Here is a 19367-nt window from a genome sequence, read left to right on the forward strand (position 1 = left end):
CCTCAAGGCCATGAGGGTTATTGATCAAAGGCAAATGACAGATTCCTCTCCGGGCACCTCAACGTCCGCATGCCCCGCCCTTGTTGGGGTTTAGAATGCACATGCTCAGGGGTAGCAGAGTCCCAGGACCAGCTGCTAGTGCGCATGCTCAGGGGTAGAGTCCCAGGACCAGCTGCTAGTGCGCATGCTCAGGGGCAGAGTCCCAGAACCAGCTGCTAGTGCGCATGCTCAGGGGCAGAGTCCCAGGACCAGCTGCTAGTGGGCATGCTCAGGGGCAGCGGAGTCCCAGGACCAGCTGCTAGTGGGCATGCTCAGGGGCAGCAGAGTCCCAGGACCAGCTGCTAGTGCGCATGCTCAGGGGTAGCAGCGTCCCAGGACCAGCTGCTAGTGCGCATGCTCAGGGGCGACACTCTGGGTAACAGGTGAAGAGTCGGAATTACCGGCGGAAAGCGAGTTTTCTCAGGTAGACGGACGAGCGGAGAGAGACGGGGAAATAAATGACGGTAAACACAAACCTGGAAGTCCGAGAGTCCCGGAAAGCGAATGGAGCGTATTCATCCTCGCGGAGCGGGTCAGAAATCCTCAGGGACACGTGACCCGGGCCCACGGCCTGATTGACGGGAGCTTCCGACCAATAGGGAGCGAGCCGGCGGCGTGTCCTCCAACCAATCGGGGAGCCCGAGGGGCGGGACTAGCGCCGGCTGATTGTCTGATCCGCAGGGCAGCGAGTTTCTCCAGTTCCTTGTTCGGGGCCAGGGGAGGCTGTGGGCCTCACTGGTGTTTGTGGGATCTCTCTGAATCCACTCTATCAAAGCCTTGCATAATTTAAAAGACCTTTATTAGGTCACCCCTCAGCCTTCTCTTCAAGAGAAGAGACCCACCCTGTTCATCCTTTCCTGATCTGTATACCCTCGCAATTCTGCTTATATCCTTGTAAATCTCTGCACCCTCTCCAGTGTCTCTATATCCTTTTTATAATATGGCGACCAGAACTGTACGCAGTACTCCAAGTGTGGTCTGATGAAGGTTTGATACAAGTTTAGCATAACTTCTCTACTTTTCAATTCTATCCCTCTAGAAATAAACCCTACTTTTAGTGATTTGTATAGTTGTATTCAGAGATCCTTTGCTCCTCTACCCCACCCAAGCTCGCGCCCACCAAGTAGTAAGTGACCTCCCTATTCTTCCGACCAAAATGTAATACCTCACATTTATGTGTTGAAATTCATTTGCCAATTATATGCCCACTCTGCAAGTTTATTAATGTCTTCCTGTAATTTGTTGCAGTCTTCCTCAGTATTGACTGTACCCTCCAATTTGGTGTCATCCACAAATTTAGAAATTGTGTTTTTGGTTCCAAAGTCTAAATCGTTAATGTAAGTTGTGAACAACAGTGGTTCCAGCACTGATCCTTGTGGAACACCACTTATTAATGCAGCGGCAGTGGCGAGAGGATAAAGAGCGGCCCGAGAGTGGACCTGAATTAAAGCAGCGGCAGCGGCGAGAGGATAAAGAGCGGCCCGAGAGCGGACCTGAATTAAAGCAGCGGCGAGAGGATAAAGAGCGGCCCGAGAGTGGACCTGAATTAAAGCAGCGGCAGCGGAGAGAGGATAAGGAGCGGCCCGAGAGTGGACCTGAATTAAAGCAGCGGCGAGAGGATAAAGAGCGGCCCGAGAGCGGACCTGAATTAAAGCAGTGGCAGCAGCGAGGCTCCGATTCAAAAACAACAACAAAGAGTGACACCACAGGAGAGCAGGTAGGTGATTGGTTGGTGGGTATTACAGCTCTTTTTTGCTCTCTAAGTTAGGGAAGGGGATTAAATTAAAAGCTGAGAAACTGTAACTTGCTAGTACTTAGTAAATTAAAACTTAAACTAAATACAATAATCAAACAATCAACCTAAAATATTGATTGAATAAAATCTTTAACTAATTAATTAATGAATAAAACAAGGTTTGAGATGCCAGGGGAGGTGGTGTGTCGTAACTGCAGCATGTGGGAGTCTGTGGAGAGCATCACGATCCTGAGCAACCACATCTGCAGTAAGTGTCTGCAACTCAAGGAACTTCGGCTCAGAATTGTTGAGCTGGAGTACGAGCTGCAGACATTGCGATGCATCAGGGAGGGGGAGAGTTACCTGGACACTTTGTTCCTGGAGGCTGTCACACCCTTTAGGTTAAGTACTACTTTAGAGTTCGTCAGTGGTCAGGGACAGGAGGGTGTGACTGTGAGTCAGGAAGGTATGGGGACCCAGGAAGTAGTGATGGAGGAGCCTCAGCCCTGGACCTTGTCCAACAAGTACGAGGTACTTTCTACCTGTATGAATGAGGAAAAGGACGGCAGGGAGAATGGGCAAACTGACCACGGCACTGTGGTACAGGGGGCCATCCAAGTGGGGGGAGAAAGAAGGAATGTGGTAGTAGTAGGGGGACAGTATAGTCAGGGGGAAAGATACTGTTCTCTGCAACCGTGAAAGAGAGTCCCGAAGGTTGTGTTACCTGCCCGGTGTCGGGGCTGGAGAAGAACTTGAGTTGGGTGAGGAAGGATCCAGTTGTCGTGGCCCATGTAGGAACCAACGACATAGGTAGAACTAAGAATGAGGTTCTGCTGAGGGAGTTTGAGGTGCTAGGGTCTAAACTAATAAGCAGAACCACAAGGGTAATAATCTCTGGATTACTACCTGAGCCACATGCAAATTGGCGTAGGGTCAAGCAGATCAGAAAGTTAAATGCGTGGCTCAAGGAGTGGTGTGGGAAAATGGGGTTTCAATTCATGGGGCACTGGCACCAGCACTGGGGAAAGAGGGAGCTGTTCTGTCGGGACGGGCTCCACTTAAACCGGGCTGGGACCAGCATCCTGGCTAATCGAATAACTAGGGCTTTAAACTAAAAAAGGGGGGGGGGGGGAGGGGTCAGGTATGGGGAAATTTAGAAATCTAAAGAGAAAGGTCAAGGCAATAGAGCAGTGTAGCGATTTGGGTAAAAATAAGCAGAGTGAGACAGGAAGGGACAGAGAGTTTAATGGTAGCAGTGCAGAAGAAAATAAGGTCAAAGTGAATAATGGTAAAAAAAATTAAATTAAACGCTCTTTACCTGAATGCACGAAGCATTCGTAACAAGATAGATGAACTAGTGGCACAAATAGAGATAAATGGGTTTGATCTAATAACTATTACAGAGACATGGTTGCAAGGTGGCCAAGGTTGGGAATTAAATGTTCCGGGGTACTTGACGTTTCGAAAAGACAGGCGGAATGGAAAAGGAGGGGGAGTTGCCCTAATAATAAAGGATGACATAACAACAGTAGCGAGAAAGAATCTCGGCTCAGAAGATCAGGAAGTTGAGTCAGTATGGGTGGAGATAAGGAATAATAAGGGGCAGAACACACTGGTAGGAGTAGTATATAGGCCCCCCTAACAGTAGCTATACTGTTGGACAGGATATTAATCAAGAAATAGTAGGAGCTTGTAACAAAGGTAATGCAATAATCTTGGGGGACTTTAATCTTCATATAGACTGGACAAATCAAATTGGCAAAGGTAGTCTGGAGGACTAGTTCATGGAATGCATTCGAACAGTTTCCTAGAACAATATGTTATAGAACCAACAAGGGAACAGGCTGTATTAGATCTTGTATTGTGTAATTAACAATCTCATAGTAAAGGATCCTCTGGGGCAGAGTGATCATAATATGATAGAATTTCACGTTAAGTTTGAGAGTGACTTGCCTTAGTCCAAAACTAGAGTCTTAAACTTAAATAAAGCCAATTACATAGGTATGAGGGGCGAGTTGGTTAAGGTAGATTGGAAAAATAGATTAAAAGGTATGGTGGTAGATAAGCAGTAGCTAGCATTTAAAGAAATATTTCATAATTCTCAACAAAAATACATTTCATTGAGAAACAAAAACTCCACGGGAAAAGTGATCCAACCGTGGCTAACTAAAGAAGTTAAGGATAGCATTAGATTGAAAGAAGAAGCTTATAATGTTGCAAAGAATAGTAATAAGCCTGAGGATTGGGAGAGTTTCAGAAACCAGCAAAGGTTGACCAAAGAATTGATAAAATGGGGAAAAATAGAATATGAGAGAAAACTAGCAAGAAATATAAAAGCAGATTGTAAGAGTTTCTACAAGTATGTAAAAAGGAAAAGAGTAGCAAAAGTAAACGTTGGTCCCTTAGAGGCTGAGACAGGAGAAATTATTATGGGGAATAAGGAAATGGCAGAAATTTCAAACAAATATTTTAGAGTCATAGAGTTATACAGCACAGAAAGAGGCCCTTTGGCCCATCGTGTCTGCGCCGGCCATGAAGCCCTGTCTATTCTAATCCCATTTTCCAGCACTTGGTCCGTAGCCTTGTATGCTATGGCCTTTCAAGTGTTCATCTAAATGCTTCTTGAATGTTGTGAGGATATTTTGTATCTGTCTTCACAGTAGAAGACACAAAAAGCATACCAAAAATGGTGGGGATACAAGGGTCTAATGAGGGTGAGGAAACTTAACGTAAATAACGTAAGTAGAGAAAAAGTACTAGAGAAACTAATGGGACTAAAAGCTGACAAATCCCCTGGACCTGACGGCCTACATCCTCGGGTTCTAAAAGAGGTGGCTGAAGAGATAGTGGATGCATTGGTTTTGATCTTCCAAAATTCCCTAGATTCTGGAATGGTCCCAGCGGATTGGAAGTTTGAAAATGTAACACCGCTATTCAAGAAAGAAGGGGGAGAAAAAACAGGGAACGACAGGCCAGTTAGCCTGACATCAGTCGTCGGGAAAATGCTGGACTCCATTGTTAAGGAAGTGGTATCAGGTCACTTAGAAAATCATAACATGATTAGGCAGAGTCAACATGGTTTTATGAAATGGAAATCGTGTTTGACAAATTTATTAGAGTTTTTTGAGGATGTAACTAGCAGGGTAGATAAAGGGGAACCAGTAGATGTAGTATATTTGGATCACTAGATTGATTCCTGCGATGAGAGGGCTGTCCTATGACGAGAGATTGTGTAGAATGGGCCTATACTCCCTGGAGTTTAGAAGAGTGAGAGGTGATCTCATTGAAACATACAAGACTCTGAGGGGGATTGACAGGGTAGATGCTGAGAGGTTGTTTCCCCTGGCTGGAGTGTCTAGAACTAGGGGGCAGAGTCTCAGGATAAGGAGTCGGCCATTTAAGATTGAGATGAGGAGAAATTTCTTCACTCAGAGGGTTGTGAATCTTTGGAATTCTCTACCCCAGAGGGCTGTGAATGATGAGTCTTTGAGTATATCCAAGGCTGAGATAGATAGATTTTTGGACTCTAGGAGAATCAAGGGATATGGAGATCGGGCAGGAAAGTGGAGCTGAGGTCGATGATCAGCCATGATCTTATTGAATGGCGGAGCAGGCTCGAGGGGCCGAATGGCCCACTCCTGCTCTTACTTCTTATGTTCTTATACTCTGGGTTTAAGCCACAACCGTGAATAAGCTGCAGCCTGTGTCTCTTGTCTCTGCATCTCCCGGGTGTCTCCTTTATTATTCTTGAAATCTTCTACTCCTGAAATCCTCTACAATTAGTGCCCCTTAAGACCCCCTTCTTATACCGTTATGGAGTCCTCTTGAACCAATCACTGGCTGACACCCAGACCCAAAATCCAATCATAAAGATGCCACATTTGCAGCACCCTGGTTTACACTGGCTTTAGTCTGCTGACACTTTTACATCATGTGTTTTTGACATCAAGACTCATATCTGGGGTAGTTATGACAATACAAAAGGAACATTTCTCATTGGTTGTGATACGGCCCTTGAACTTGGCCTTTGTTTTTAATTCACTGCGGATGTTATAACATTCCACACAGTGGTAAGTGCAGCTAACCTTGGTTCACAGGCTAACTGCAGTCTAATCGACCACGGCAATCTCTCTCTCACCCCAGGTTGTCTGGTTATAGCTTACTCACAGACTTTTAAGCATAAAAAGGGTTACATGTTATACATAATTCAGGTTACCATTGCATACAGTTGATGATTACAGACTTTTATATTTAATTCCTACACAATTATAAATCCATTACTGATGATTATAAGATACTGATGATTATAAGATAGTAAAGCAAGTATTCTAAAGACCAACTAATCCATGATAATCTTACACTATTGACAACGCGGCCAACCTGCATCACCGGTGACATCACAATGACTATTGACAACACGGCCAACCTGCATCACCGGTGACATCACAATGACTATTGACAACGTGGCCGACCTTCATCACCAGTGACATCACAATGACTAATGACAACATGGCCAACCTGCATCACCGGTGACATCACAATGACCATTGACACTGAACGATTTAGGGTTAGTGGTTGGGGTCTTGGGGTTCGGGGCAGATGTTACACTTGGGAGTTACTGGTTGTGGTTACGGGTTAGTGGTTAGGGTCAGGAATAGGGGTTAGTGGTTAGGATTAGAGGTGAGTGGTTATGCTTACAGGTTAGGATTAGGGATAGAAACAATTATTGACGATGCCAATGTCACTGGATGAGTCCTTTTTCATTTGGTGTCACAGTGTAAGTGGTCCCTGGATATGGTGTCTCATTGTATCTGGTCCCTGGATTTGGTGTCTCAGTGTAAGTGGTCCCTGGATTTGGTGTCTCTGTGTAAGTGGTCCCTGGATTTGGTGTCTCAGTGTAAGTGGTCCCTGGATTTTGTGTCTCAGTGTAAGTGGTCCCTGGATTTTGTGTCTCAGTGTAAGTGGTCCCTGGATTTGGTGTCTCAGTGTAAGTGATCCCTGGACTTGGTGTTTCAGTGTAAGTGGTCCCTGGATTTGGTGTCTCAGTGTAAGTGGTCCTTGGATTTGGTGTCTCAGTGTAAGTGGTCCCTGGATTTGGTGTCTCAGTGTAAGTGGTCCCTGGATTTGGTGTCTCAGTGTAAGTGGTCCCTGGATTTGGTGTCTCAGTGTAAGTGGTCCCTGGATTTGGTGTCTCTGTGTAGGTGATCCCCCCATAGAGCTGGTTCCCAAGGCCCCGCTCCACATAGTGGGTTTCCACATGTGGCCCGCTGGGTCAGGTTATAAAGAGACTGTTCCTCCTCCCACTGCCTGGGGGAATGGGGCAGATATTTAAATGGACCGTGACCCCTTTACTTTGTATATTTATAGTTAAAGGGACAGTTAAAGGTTTATCTTGGAGTGTCGGAGCACTTCACTGATAGAGCTCCTGTTAACAGTCGCTCCCTTCTGTACTCGTGCAGTGATTGTAAACCTGTCTATTTTAGTGACTTGAGCCTTTCTCTAAAATATCAGTCTACTTTTTGCTTGTTCAATTTTGAAAGACTTCAGAATTTTGCAGTTTAATGAAGGTTTCCTTTAAAGGTAGAGTAACATTCCTTTCAAAATATTCTGTTCTAACCCTCCCCCAAATTTTAAAACACTCTGCACAACTGACTGGGAAGGTCCCAAGTTCAATCCTGTTTGTTCATCTCAGTCAAGAGAGTTCAAGGTCTTTAATTGGCCTCAGTACCACTGGGCTAAATGAGAGTAAAAATCCCCCGTGCGGCAGAATGACCACAGGAGCCCAGTGCGCAGGCGCGGGACCGGGCTGTACTCTGAGCAGGCGCAGTGCCAGTGGTGGCGATGGTCTGAAGTGGAAGAGACGGTTCCGGGAGGCGGTAGGAGATTGTGGGCTCGGGGAGGAATTGGACCCGCGGCTGGGCTGGGAAGCTTCATAAACACCCGGTGTAGGCCTCAGGCCCCGAATAAGAGCCCACAGGCCCCGTGTTTGTCCCGCGGTGACAGGCCCGACCGCCCGGGTCAGCGGGGTCACTGGCCGCCATCTTGGGCAGGGCGGGATCACGGTGCATGCGCGGCCATCTTGGACAGGAACAGAGAGTGGGCGGGACTTCAGAGTCACATAGAAACATAGAAAATAGGAGCAGGAGTAGGCCATTCAGCCCCTCGAGCCTGCTCCGCCATTTAATGAGATCATGGCTGATCATCCAAACTCAGTACCCTGTCCCTGCCTTCTCCCCATATCCCTTGATCCCTTTAGCTTAAGAAATATATCGAACTCCTTCTTGAATATATTCAATGAATTGGCCTCAACGGCCTTCTGTGGTAGAGAATTCCACAGGTTCACCACTCTCTGGGTGAAGAAATTCCTCCTCATCACAGTCCTAAATGGCTTACCCCTTATCCTTAGACTGTGACCCCTGGTTCTGGACTCCCCCGCCATCAGGAACAGCCTTCCTGCATCTAGTCTGTCTAGTCCTGTTAGAATTTTATAAGTTTCAATGAGATCCCCTCTCATTCTTCTAAACTGTAACGAATGTAAGCCTAATTGGCCCAATCTCTCCTCATACGTCATTCCTGCCATCCCAGGTATCAGTCTGGTGAATCTTCGCTGCACTCTCTCCATGGTAAGAACATCCTTCCTCAGATAAGGCGACCAAAACTGCACACAATACTCAAGGTGTGATCTCACCTAGGCTCTGTACAACTGCAGCAAGACATCCTTGTTCCTGTACTTGAATCCTCTCGCTGTGAAGGCCAACATACCATTTGCCTTCTTAACCACCTGCTGCGTGCTTACCTTCAGCCACAAGGACACCCACGTCTCGTTGCACTTCCCCTTTTCCCAATCTATTGCCGTTCAGATAATAATCTGTCTTCCTGTTTTTGCCACCAAAGTGGATAACCTCGCATTTATCCACATTATGCTGCATTTGCCATGCATCTGCCCAATCACCCAACCTGTCCAAATCATACTGGAGTTTTTCTGCATCCTCCTCACAGCACACACGCCCACCCAGCTTTGTGTCATCTGCAAACTTGGAGATATTACATCTAGTTCCCTCGTCTAGATCATTTATATATATTGTGAATAACTGGGGTCCTAGCACCAATCCCTGCGGTACCCCACTAGTCAGTACTTGCCACTTGGAAAAAGACCCGTTTATTCCAACTCTTTGCTTCCTGTCTGCCAACCAGTTTTATATCCAATTCAGTACCTTAACCCCAATCCCATGTGCCTTAACTTTACATGCTAATCTCTTATGCAAGACTTTATCAAAAGCCTTCTGAAAGTCCAAATACACCACATCCACTGGTTCTCCCTTATCTATTCTACCAGTTACATCCTCAAAAAATTCCAGTAGGTCATTCAAGCATAATTTACCTTTTGTATATCCATGTTGACTTTGTCCGATCCTGTCATTGTATTCCAAGTGCCAAGTTATTACATCTTTTATAATGGACTCTAGCATTTTCCCCACTACCGATGTCAGGCTTACCGGTCTATAATTCCCCGTTTTCTCTCTACCACCTTTTTTAAATAGTGGGGTTACATTAGCTATCCTCCAATCCATGGGAACTGTTCTAGAGTCTATAGAATTTTGGAAGATGACCAGCAATGCATCTACTATTTCTAGGGCCTCTTCCTTAAGAACCCTAGGATGTAGATTATCAGGCCCTGGCAATTTATCGGCCTTCAATCCCATCAATTTCCCTAACACCATTTCCCTGCAAATACTGATTTAATTCAGTTCCTCCCTCTCATTAGACCCTATGTTCCCCGACAACTGCCTGTGTGGAGTTTGCACATTCTCCCTGTGTTTGCGTGGGTTTTCTCCGGGTGCTCCGGTTTCCTCCCACAGTCCAAAGATGTGCGGGTTAGGTTGATTGGCTATGATAAATTGACCCTTAGTGTTAGGGGGATTAAATAGGTGGGGTTACAGGGATAGGGTGGGATATGTGTCGGTGCAGGCTCGATGGGCCGAAATGGCCTCTATCTGCACTGTGGGGTTTCTGTGATTCTGTGATCTCTGGGAGGTTATTTGTGTCCTCCTTTGTGAAGACAGAACCAAAGTATGTATTTAATTGGTCTGCCATTTCTTTGTTCCCCATTATAAATTTCCCTGATTCTGACTGCAAGGGACCTACGCTTGACTTCACCAATCTTTTTCTCTTCACATATCTATAGAAGCTTTTACAGTCAGTTTTTATGTTCCCTGCAAGCTTACTCTCGTACTCTATTTCCCCCCTCTTAATTAATCCCTTTGTCCTCCTTTGCTGAATCCTAAACTGCTCCCAATCCTCAGGTTTGCTGCTTTTTCTGGCCAATTTATATGTCTTCTCCTTGGATCTTATGCTATCCCTAATTTTCCTTGTTAGCCACGGTTGAGTCACATTTTTGTTTTATTTTTATGCCAAACAGGGATGAACAAATTCTGTAGTTCATCCATGCGATCTTTAAATGTTTGCCATTGCCTACCCACCGTCAACCCTTTAAGTAACGTTCCCCAATCCATCCTAGCCAACTCGTGCGTCATTCCATCATAGTTTCCTTTATTTAAATTCAGGACCCGAGTCTCTGAGTCAACTACTTCACCCTCCATTTTAATGAAGAATTCTATCATATTGTGATCGCTCCGCCCCAAGGGGTCTCGCACAACAAGATTGCTAATTAATCCTTTCTCATTACATCATACCCAGTCTAAGATGGCCTGATCACTAGTTGGTTCCTCGACACATTGGTCCAGGAAATCATCCCGTATACACTCTAGGGATTCCTCCTCCACAGTATTGTTGCTAATTGGGTTAGCCCAATCTATATGTAAATATATGTAGTCTCTGTTCCCAACCGGGTCCCAGTGCCCGGGAGATGGAGCATCCTGGGCAACAGGTTTTTAATCACCTTCACCCACTCCCGGCCGCATGTGATGTTTGCAGCCTAGAGGAGTCCATGGGCCGTGTATATATTCAGTGTGAGAGGTTGCAGCCCCTGTATAGTTACCTGAAGGGGCTGCTCCTCAAATCTTGGTTACACTTTAGCCCCACGTTCCTAATCTATGGCCGCCTGGTGCGGAGGGGGGTGGGTAAGTCAGAGGATCTTCTCCTGGACCTACTCTTGGGCCTGGCGAAAACAGCAATTTGTAGGTCCAGGATGGGCGGGGCCCATAGGGGTATCGCACTGGCTGCCTGCCTCTCTCCTGTGGTCTTGTCCCTGCCCGGGTGGCCCTGCAGAGGGAGCAGGCGGTGTCCACTGGTTCACTGGATACCTTCCCCGACCGGCGGGCCCCTCAGGGTACAGAGTGTCTCTCAGACACTGGGAACAACATTCTGGTTTAGATGGGAAGGTTCCCTTTTGTTGTGTATGTAATATGTGTGCTACTTTGAACCTATGGACAGGACTGCACTACTTGTAGGGCGTAGTGATACGCAGTACCACTCCTGGCCATAGGGGTATAAATAGTACTGTGGGTACTGATCTCCCCTCAGTTCCCGCCTGTGGGCATGAAGTAAAGACCTATGTGCAATCCCTACCTCCAACCAGTAAAGACCTGTTTGAGTTATACGTTTAAGTCTTTGTGTTAATTGTTCAATACAATACACATACTTAACACTGGCGACGAGTCGGTTCGAACCCTGCGGCAGTTATTCCACGGCGGCTTCGTCCAAAGACAGGACGTTGAAGAGAGGTTTCAATCCTCAACACCCCACTCAAAACTGAAGGGCAGGAGAAATCCTGACAGCTTCCAGCGACTGGAAGCGACAGGCATTAGGACCCTGAAGCCTCCATAACCTCGTGGGTAAGCCGAGCAGCGTTGGCTGCAAAGACAGGGCCACCGATCGGGAGATAAGGGCGATCGCAATCCCTGATAAGAGCCGCGGTGAAACGCGCGAGCGGGTAAGCCAGAGCCCGGGAGGGAGCGAGCAAGAGCCGCGCGAGCGGGTGAGCCAGAGGCCGGGAGCCGCTTCAAGTGCGAGGCGCAGCGCGGGCCAGCGATCGGGACCAAAGATAAGGGCCGCACTCGGACTGAAAGGCGCGGCGGCTGCAGAAGCTCAAGGTGCGAGAGCCGCGGTGCACAGCGCGGGCTATCGATCGCACAGAAGATAAGGGCCGAGAGCCGCTTCGGTCGGGAGCCACTTCGCGATCCAGCGATCGCATCCGCTGATAAGGGCCGCACTCGGGCGATTGCGGCGAAGATAAGGGCCGCACTCGGGGGCTGAAGGGAGACGGCGTCGGGGGACGGGTGAAGACCGCCAAGCGCGGGAAAACCGCCATTTTGTGGGCGGAGGACGACGGCAAGAGCGGGAAGCCGCCATCTTCGATAACAAGTAAAGAAAATAAAATCTGAGAAATTGCAAATCTACAATGCCTAAACACGGGAATATTAGCACCTTTGATAGTGACCTCGAAGATTGGGCCATATATGTTGAAAGAGTAAAAAATTATTGTAAGGCCAATAAAATTCGTGACCAAGATAAAACTCTAACATTATTAAATTTAATGGGTGCGAAGACATATGGGCAATTGAAACACCTGTTATCACCAGATGAACCGGCGGATAAGACGTTCGATGAGATTGTTACTGTCCTGAAAGATCATCTAAACCCCACGCCGCTGATGCTAGCGGAACGATTTAAATTTTACGACAGAAGGCAGCTACAGCATGAAAGCAATGCTGAATATTTGCTGGAATTGCGTAAATTAGCGAAATATTGCCAGTTTGGAACGGGACTGACAGATGCACTATGAGACAAATTTGTGTGTGGTTTATTTAAACAGGATACACAAAAGCGACTGCTCGAGGAGAATGAGCTGACGCTTGAGAAGGCGGTCACTGTGGCAGCAGCACACGAAGCCGCAGCGAGAGGCACGGCAGTAATGCAGCTACGGCCACCGGAGCTCAGTGCACACAAATTGGGTGCGAGTTCTGTTAAATGTTATCGTTGTGGAAAGACAACGCATGATCAGAACCAGTGTTGGTTTAAAAACCAAGAATGTAGAACTTGTGGTAGGCTTGGACATATAGCTAGAGTATGCAGGTCAGGGAAGAAGACCAGCAACAAGAAGTCACCGCAAGGAAAATACGCAAAGGTACACAAGGTGACCGACCAGGAGTCCGATTCAGATGCTAGCAGTAATGAACTGGCTAGCTTAAGCTGTAATGAACTGGCTAGCTTAAGAGTACTCAACGCTGGTAAGGGTGCAGACCTCCAGACAATTTGGGTCACTCTTCAGATAGAAGGAGTCCAAGTAAAACTGGAATTGGACACTGGATCGGCATTGACGGTCATAAATAAGAAAGATTACGGAAAGTTATTCCAACATATTCCCCTACAGGATACGGGGATTATATTGAAAACATACACGGGGCAAAGAGTGTACCCCATCGGGAAAATAGAGGTTGCAGTGGTCCACAAGGGCGAAGACAGTCAAATAATGGACTTATATGTGATATCTGAAGGAGGTTCTCCACTACTAGGACGGGAGTGGATTAGGAAAATGAATATGGACTGGCATTTCCTACAAACAATAACGAGTGAGAACTCGGTGAAGATAGTCGGCCCAGACTCTGGAACGGATGATGGTAAGCCCAACTCAGGTGCAAAAGACAAAGTTTCAGCACAGAATTCCACTGAGCAACAACAACATAGTTTAACTGTGGATTCTGAGTCTGGCAAGTCTACTGATGTGCCCATTTCTGAGGGACACCGGGCTCGAACTCAACTCCATTTCAAACTACAACAGCAATTAGAACAAATGCTTCGCCGTTTTGAGCAAGAGTTGAATGCAACGAAAGAGTTCTTTGATATAGAGTTGGAGAATCTGGAAAGACAACAGAAGCAGCTGATGGAGAAATCATGGAGGAGCACCGAAAGTCTACGGAACATCGGGAGAAGGTGGCTCTACTACGGAAAAAGGAGGAAGAGAAGGAGGAACTGCGCATGCAGCTGGCAGCTGACAGTGGAGCCCAGAGAGTCTCCAAGAAGCAGAAAAGGAAAAGTCGAAACAGAAGATGACCCATCTGAACCATTATTACCTCTACCAGATCACACACGTGGTCCCTCCGAACGGAGCCAATTCAGTTCGGAAGTTCAAACTGTTAAATCCATGGAAGGACTATTGAAGGAGTCACTCCAGCAACGTGAACTGACTACACCACAGAGATTGAATCTGTGAACTGTTTTCCGCAGAGACTGAATCTGTGATCTGTTTTGACATGAAGTTATCTATGTATCTATGTTATTCTGTTATGTAAACCTGAAGTTATATATGTATATATGTTATTACGTTATGTTAAATGGGGAGATGACTGTAAAGCTAAGAAGGGAGGAATGTTGTGTATGTAATATGTGTGCTACTTTGAACCTATGGACAGGACTGCACTACTTGTAGGGCGTAGTGATACGCAGTACCACTCCTGGCCATAGGGGTATAAATAGTACTGTGGGTACTGATCTCCCCTCAGTTCCCGCCTGTGGGCATGAAGTAAAGACCTACGTGCAGTCCCTACCTCCAACCAGTAAAGACCTGTTTGAGTTATACGTTTAAGTCTTTGTGTTAATTGTTCAATACAATACACATACTTAACACCTTTGCTTTTCACAGAATCACAGAAACCCCACAGTGCAGATAGAGGCCATTTTGGCCCATCGAGCCTGCACCGACACATATCCCACCCGATCCCCGTAACCCCTACACCAACACATATCCCACCCTATCCCCGTAACCCCACGTATTTAATCCCCCTAACACTAAGGGTCAATTTATCATAGCCAATCAACCTAACCCGCACATCTTTGGACTTTTGTTGGGACTTTGTTGCTTATTTTAGCTTCTTCCAGTTTGATTGGACCACATGATTTGGGGAACAAGAGAGGAAAGAATGTTCCATAGAAAGTAGAATTGTCTGTTCTGAATTTCTAACCTGTACTTACAGTGATGACTTTTGTAAACTCCTTTTACAGGGTATTAGAAGGGGAGGATTTACTGACAGGAAACTCAAACCAAACATCACATCAAGATCTGACAGAGTCACTCAATTCATCAGGACCTGAATATCATCGGCCTTTGAATGTGGAAGGAGAAATGTTTGTCTGTTCTGTCTGTGGGGAAAGTTTTCAAACATCAGTGTGACTGGAAAAGCACCGAGACTCTCACACCCGAGTGAGAGTGTTCCAGTGCACTGACTGCGGAAAGAGCTTTAACCAGTTACACAGCCTGAAAAAACATCGCACCGTTCACAGCGGGGAGAAACCATACACTTCTTCTGTGTGTGGACGAGGCTTCAACTGATCATCCAACCTGGAGAGATACAAGGACACCCGCACCATGGAGAAACCGTGGAAATGTGGGGACTGTGGGAAGGGATTCAATTACCGATCCCAGCTGGAAAATCATCGACGCACTCACACTGGGGAGAGGCCATTCATCTGCTCCGTGTGTGGGAAGGTATTTGCTCGATTAACCAACCTCACTAAACACCAACTTGTTCACACTGAAAAGAGACCTTTCAAATGTTCTGAGTGTGAGAAGAACTTTAAAAGCACGAAGGATCTGCTGAAACACCAACAAACTCACACTGGGGAGAGGCCGTTCACCTCCTCAGTGTGTGGGAAGGGATTCCCTCAGTCATCCCACCTGCTGACACACCAGCGAGTTCACACTGGGGAGGGTCCGTTCATCTGCTCCACGTGTGGGAAGGGATTCGTTAAGTCATCCACTCTGCTGAGACACCAGCGAGTTCACACTGGAGAGAGAAAGTTCACCTGCTCCACGTGTGGGAAGGTATTTGCTCGATTAACCAAACTCACTATACACCAACTTGTTCACACTGAAAAGAGACCTTTCAAATGTTCTGAGTGTGAGAAGAGCTTTAAAAGCACAAGATATCTGCTGAAACACCAACAAACTCACACTGGGGAAAGGCCGTTCACCTGCTCAGTGTGTGGGAAGGGATTCCCTCAGTCATCCCACCTGCTGACACACCAGCGAGTTCACACTGGGGAGAGGCCGTTCACTTGCTCCACATGTGGGAAGGGATTCACTGATTCATCCACCCTGCTGAGACACCAGCGAGTTCACACTGGGGAGAGGCCGTTCACCTGCTCAGTGTGTGGGAAGGGATTCCCTCAGTCATCCCACCTGCTGACACACCAGCGAGTTCACACTGGGGAGAGGCCATTCACCTGCTCCACGTGTGGGAAGGGATTCATTGATTCATCCACTCTGCTGCGACACCAGCGAGTTCACACTGGAGAGAGACCGTTCACCTGCTCCACGTGTGGGAAGGTATTTGCTCTATCAACCAACCTCACTATACACCAACTTGTTCACACTGAAAACAGACCTTTCAAATGCTCTGAGTGTGAGAAGAGCTTTAAAAGCACAAGATATCTGCTGAAACACCAACAAACTCACATGGGAAGAGGCCGATCACCTGCTCTGTGTGTGGGAAGTGATTCATTGATTCATCCTACCTGCTGACACACCAGCGAGTTCACAAGTGACTGCAGGGGTTGGATTCTGTTGTTATTGCTGCTGTTAATCACATCCAGGTTTGAACCATGTTCATTCTGACAGGTGAGGTTTGTTCCTGCTGATGAGACTAACTCCTGTAACTGGGCTGGAGTTTAATATTCTGGGTAAATGTCAGATACACAGTGACGAGTATTTCTTTCCTCCAAGGTAAGAGGAGACTAATTGATGTCCTGTTACAGACTGTTCAATTTTTGGGCCTTTTCTCCTTTCTAACTCCAGATTATCACAGTTCTAACACCTTCAGTTACTCTCAAGTCCCAGCTCCCCACACTTTCCAGAGAGCCTGTAATAGAAAATGACTGAAGATTTATCCCAGTGTAACTATTGCTGTTATCCATGGAAAAAGACTTGTATTTCCATCGCACCTTTCACAACCTCAGGACATCCCAAAGCACTTTACAGACAAGGAAGTGCTTTTGAAGTGTAGTCACTGTTCTAATGTAGGAAAGTTCTGCACAGCAAGCTCCCACAAACAGCAATGTGATATTGACCAGATAATCTACTTTTCAATGACGTTGATTGAGGATGGAAGGGGATGTGTAAAGAGATGGTCTGTGTCTGAAGATATGAAAGGAGGAAACGGTGTATGTGTGTGATAATGACAGCCTTGTGGTCACAGTCAGAACAATGCACAGATATCCTTGCGGTTATGGTTTGAACAGGGCCAGGTCAATAATGTAGTAAACAAGTTAAATATAAATATTGCCAGTGTAGCTGCAGCTTGTTAGAACAGACCTGGGGAGAAGAGAGCTCTGTTCTCCAGGTCGGGTAACTGTACTCTGTCTGTATTTTTGCAGTGCTGTTAATAAAGTCAGTAAAAGACAATCTGTTGTTGTGAGCTTGATTATCTGGTGTCTGAAACCACAAGACTCAATTTTTAGAGTCAACAAGATGAACAAGTAAACACATCATGACCCAATACTCCAGCTCTATATACACAGGAGAAAGTCTGTTATCACACTCCTCGAGTGGACAGAATAAAGAAAGATCCCAACTCAAAGAACCTCTGGATTCATTTGTAAATATCTTTAAAATTCTGACATATCAATTGTCATTGTACGTTCCATGGAAGACGAGAGAGGGTTGGAGAGTAGCATTCGTAACAAAATGAATGAGTTAACGGCACAAATAACTACATATGGGTATGATCTTGTGGCCATTACAGAAACATGGCTGCAGGGTGACCATGACTGTCAAATAACCTGGTATGTTTAATTCCCAATCAGGAAGGACAGGTAGGAAGGGAGGGGAGGTGGGGTGGCTATGTTAATAAAGGAAGGAATCACTATAATACAGAGAAATTATATTGGGTCAAAGGAGCAGGATAGTGAAACAGTTTGGGTAGAGATAAGGAATAATAAGGGGAAAAAAACACTAGTGGGCGTAGTCTATAGACAGTTGCAACTCTGTTGGACGGAGTATTAATCAGGAAATAGTTGAGGCTTGTAATAAGGGAACAGCTATAATTATGGGGGATTTTAACTATCATATTAACTGGACAAATCAAATTGGGCAGAGCAGCCTTGAGGATGAGTTCATTGAGTGTATTAGGGATGGGTTTCTTGAGCAGTATGTAACTGAACCGACCAGGGGGCAAGCAACCTTAGATTTGGTCCTGTGTAATGAGACAAGATTAATTAAAAATGTCCTAGTAAAGGATCCCCTTGGAATGAGTGACCATAACATGGTTGAATTCCATATTCAAGTAGAGGGTGAGAAGGTTGGATCTCAAACAAGCGTGCTAAGCTTGAATAAAGGAGACTATGAAGGTATGAGAGCGGAATTGATTAGAGTGGATTGGGAAAATAGATTAAAGGGTAAGACGGTACATGATCAGTGGTGTACATTTAAGGAGTTATTTTACAACTTCCAAAAAATATATATTCCACTGAGGAAAAAAGGGTGTAAAAGAAAAGATAGCCATCCGTGGCTAAGTAAAGTAATTAAGGATAGTATCCGACTAAAAACAAGGGCATATAAGGTAGCCAAATCTAGTGGGAGGATAGAAGATTGGGAAGTCTTTAAAAGACAGCAAAAAATAACAAAAAGATTGATTAAGAAAGGGAAGATAGATTATGAAAGTAAATTAGCAAAAAATATAAAAACGGATAGCAAAAGTTTCTATAGTTATATAAAAAGAAAAAGGGTGGCTAAAGTAAATGTTGGTCCCTTAGAGGATGAGACTGGGAAATTAATGGTGGGAAACATGGAGATGGCAAAAACGCTGAACAATTATTTTGTATCAGTCTTTACAGTAGAGGACACTAAGAATATCCCAACACTGGACAAACAGGGGGCGAGGAGCTAAATACGATTAAAATCACTAAGGAAGTGGTACTTGGTAAAATAATGGGAATTAAGCCGGATAAATCCCCTGGACCTGATGGCTTACACCCTAGGGTCTTGAGGGAAGTGGCGGTAGGGATTGTGGATGCATGGTAATAATTTTCCAAAACTCCCTGGACTCAGCAAAGGTCCCGGCAGATTGGAAAACTGCTAATGTAACACCCTTACTTAAAAAGGGTAGTAGGCAGAAAGCTGGAAACTATAGACCTGTTAGCCGAACATCTGTGGTTGGTAAAATTTTGGAGTCCATTATTAAGGAAACAGTAATGGGACATTTGGATAAACATAATTTAATAGGACAAACTCAGCATGGTTTCATGAAGGGGAAGTCATGTTTGACAAATTTGCTGGAGTTCTTTGAGGAAGTAACATACAGGGTGGATAAAGGAGAACCAGTGGACAAGGTGCCACACAAAAGATTATTGCTCAAGATAAAAAATCATGGGATTGGGGGTAATATTCTGGCGTGGGTGGAGAATTAGCTCTCTAACAGAAAGCAGAGAGTTGGGATAAATGGTTCATTCTCAGACTGGCAACCAGGCACTAGTGGTGTTCCGCAGGGGTCAGTGCTGGGTCCCCAACTCCTTACAATCTATATTAACGATTTGGAGGAGGGGACCGAGTGTAACATATCAAAGTTTGCAAATGATACAAAGATGGGAGGGAAAGTAGTGAGTGAGGAGGACATAAAAAACCTGCAAAGTGACAGACAGG

General features: G+C 45.8%; 1 protein-coding gene across 1 annotated transcript; it reads left to right on the forward strand.

Annotated features, from left to right (window-relative positions):
* Positions 1–556: 556 nt before the first annotated feature.
* On the forward strand, positions 557–17132 carry LOC147119461 (uncharacterized). The gene is made up of 2 exons (XM_085985035.1): positions 557–1756; positions 14735–17132. The coding sequence occupies exon 2, from the start codon at positions 15099–15101 to the stop codon at positions 16251–16253; it is 1155 nt and encodes a 384-aa protein (XP_085841161.1). The 5' UTR covers positions 557–1756; positions 14735–15098; the 3' UTR covers positions 16254–17132.
* Positions 17133–19367: the final 2235 nt, after the last annotated feature.

This window comes from Somniosus microcephalus, chromosome 4, assembly GCF_052327205.1.
Source record: "Somniosus microcephalus isolate GS21.2 chromosome 4, FLI_Smic_1.0, whole genome shotgun sequence".
Lineage (NCBI taxonomy): Eukaryota > Metazoa > Chordata > Chondrichthyes > Squaliformes > Somniosidae > Somniosus > Somniosus microcephalus.

What these genes read in the sequence shown, in the direction of transcription:
- LOC147119461 (XM_085985035.1), top strand. Translation starts at nt 15,099, where the DNA reads ATGGAGAAACCGTGGAAATGTGGGGACTGTGGGAAGGGATTCAATTAC.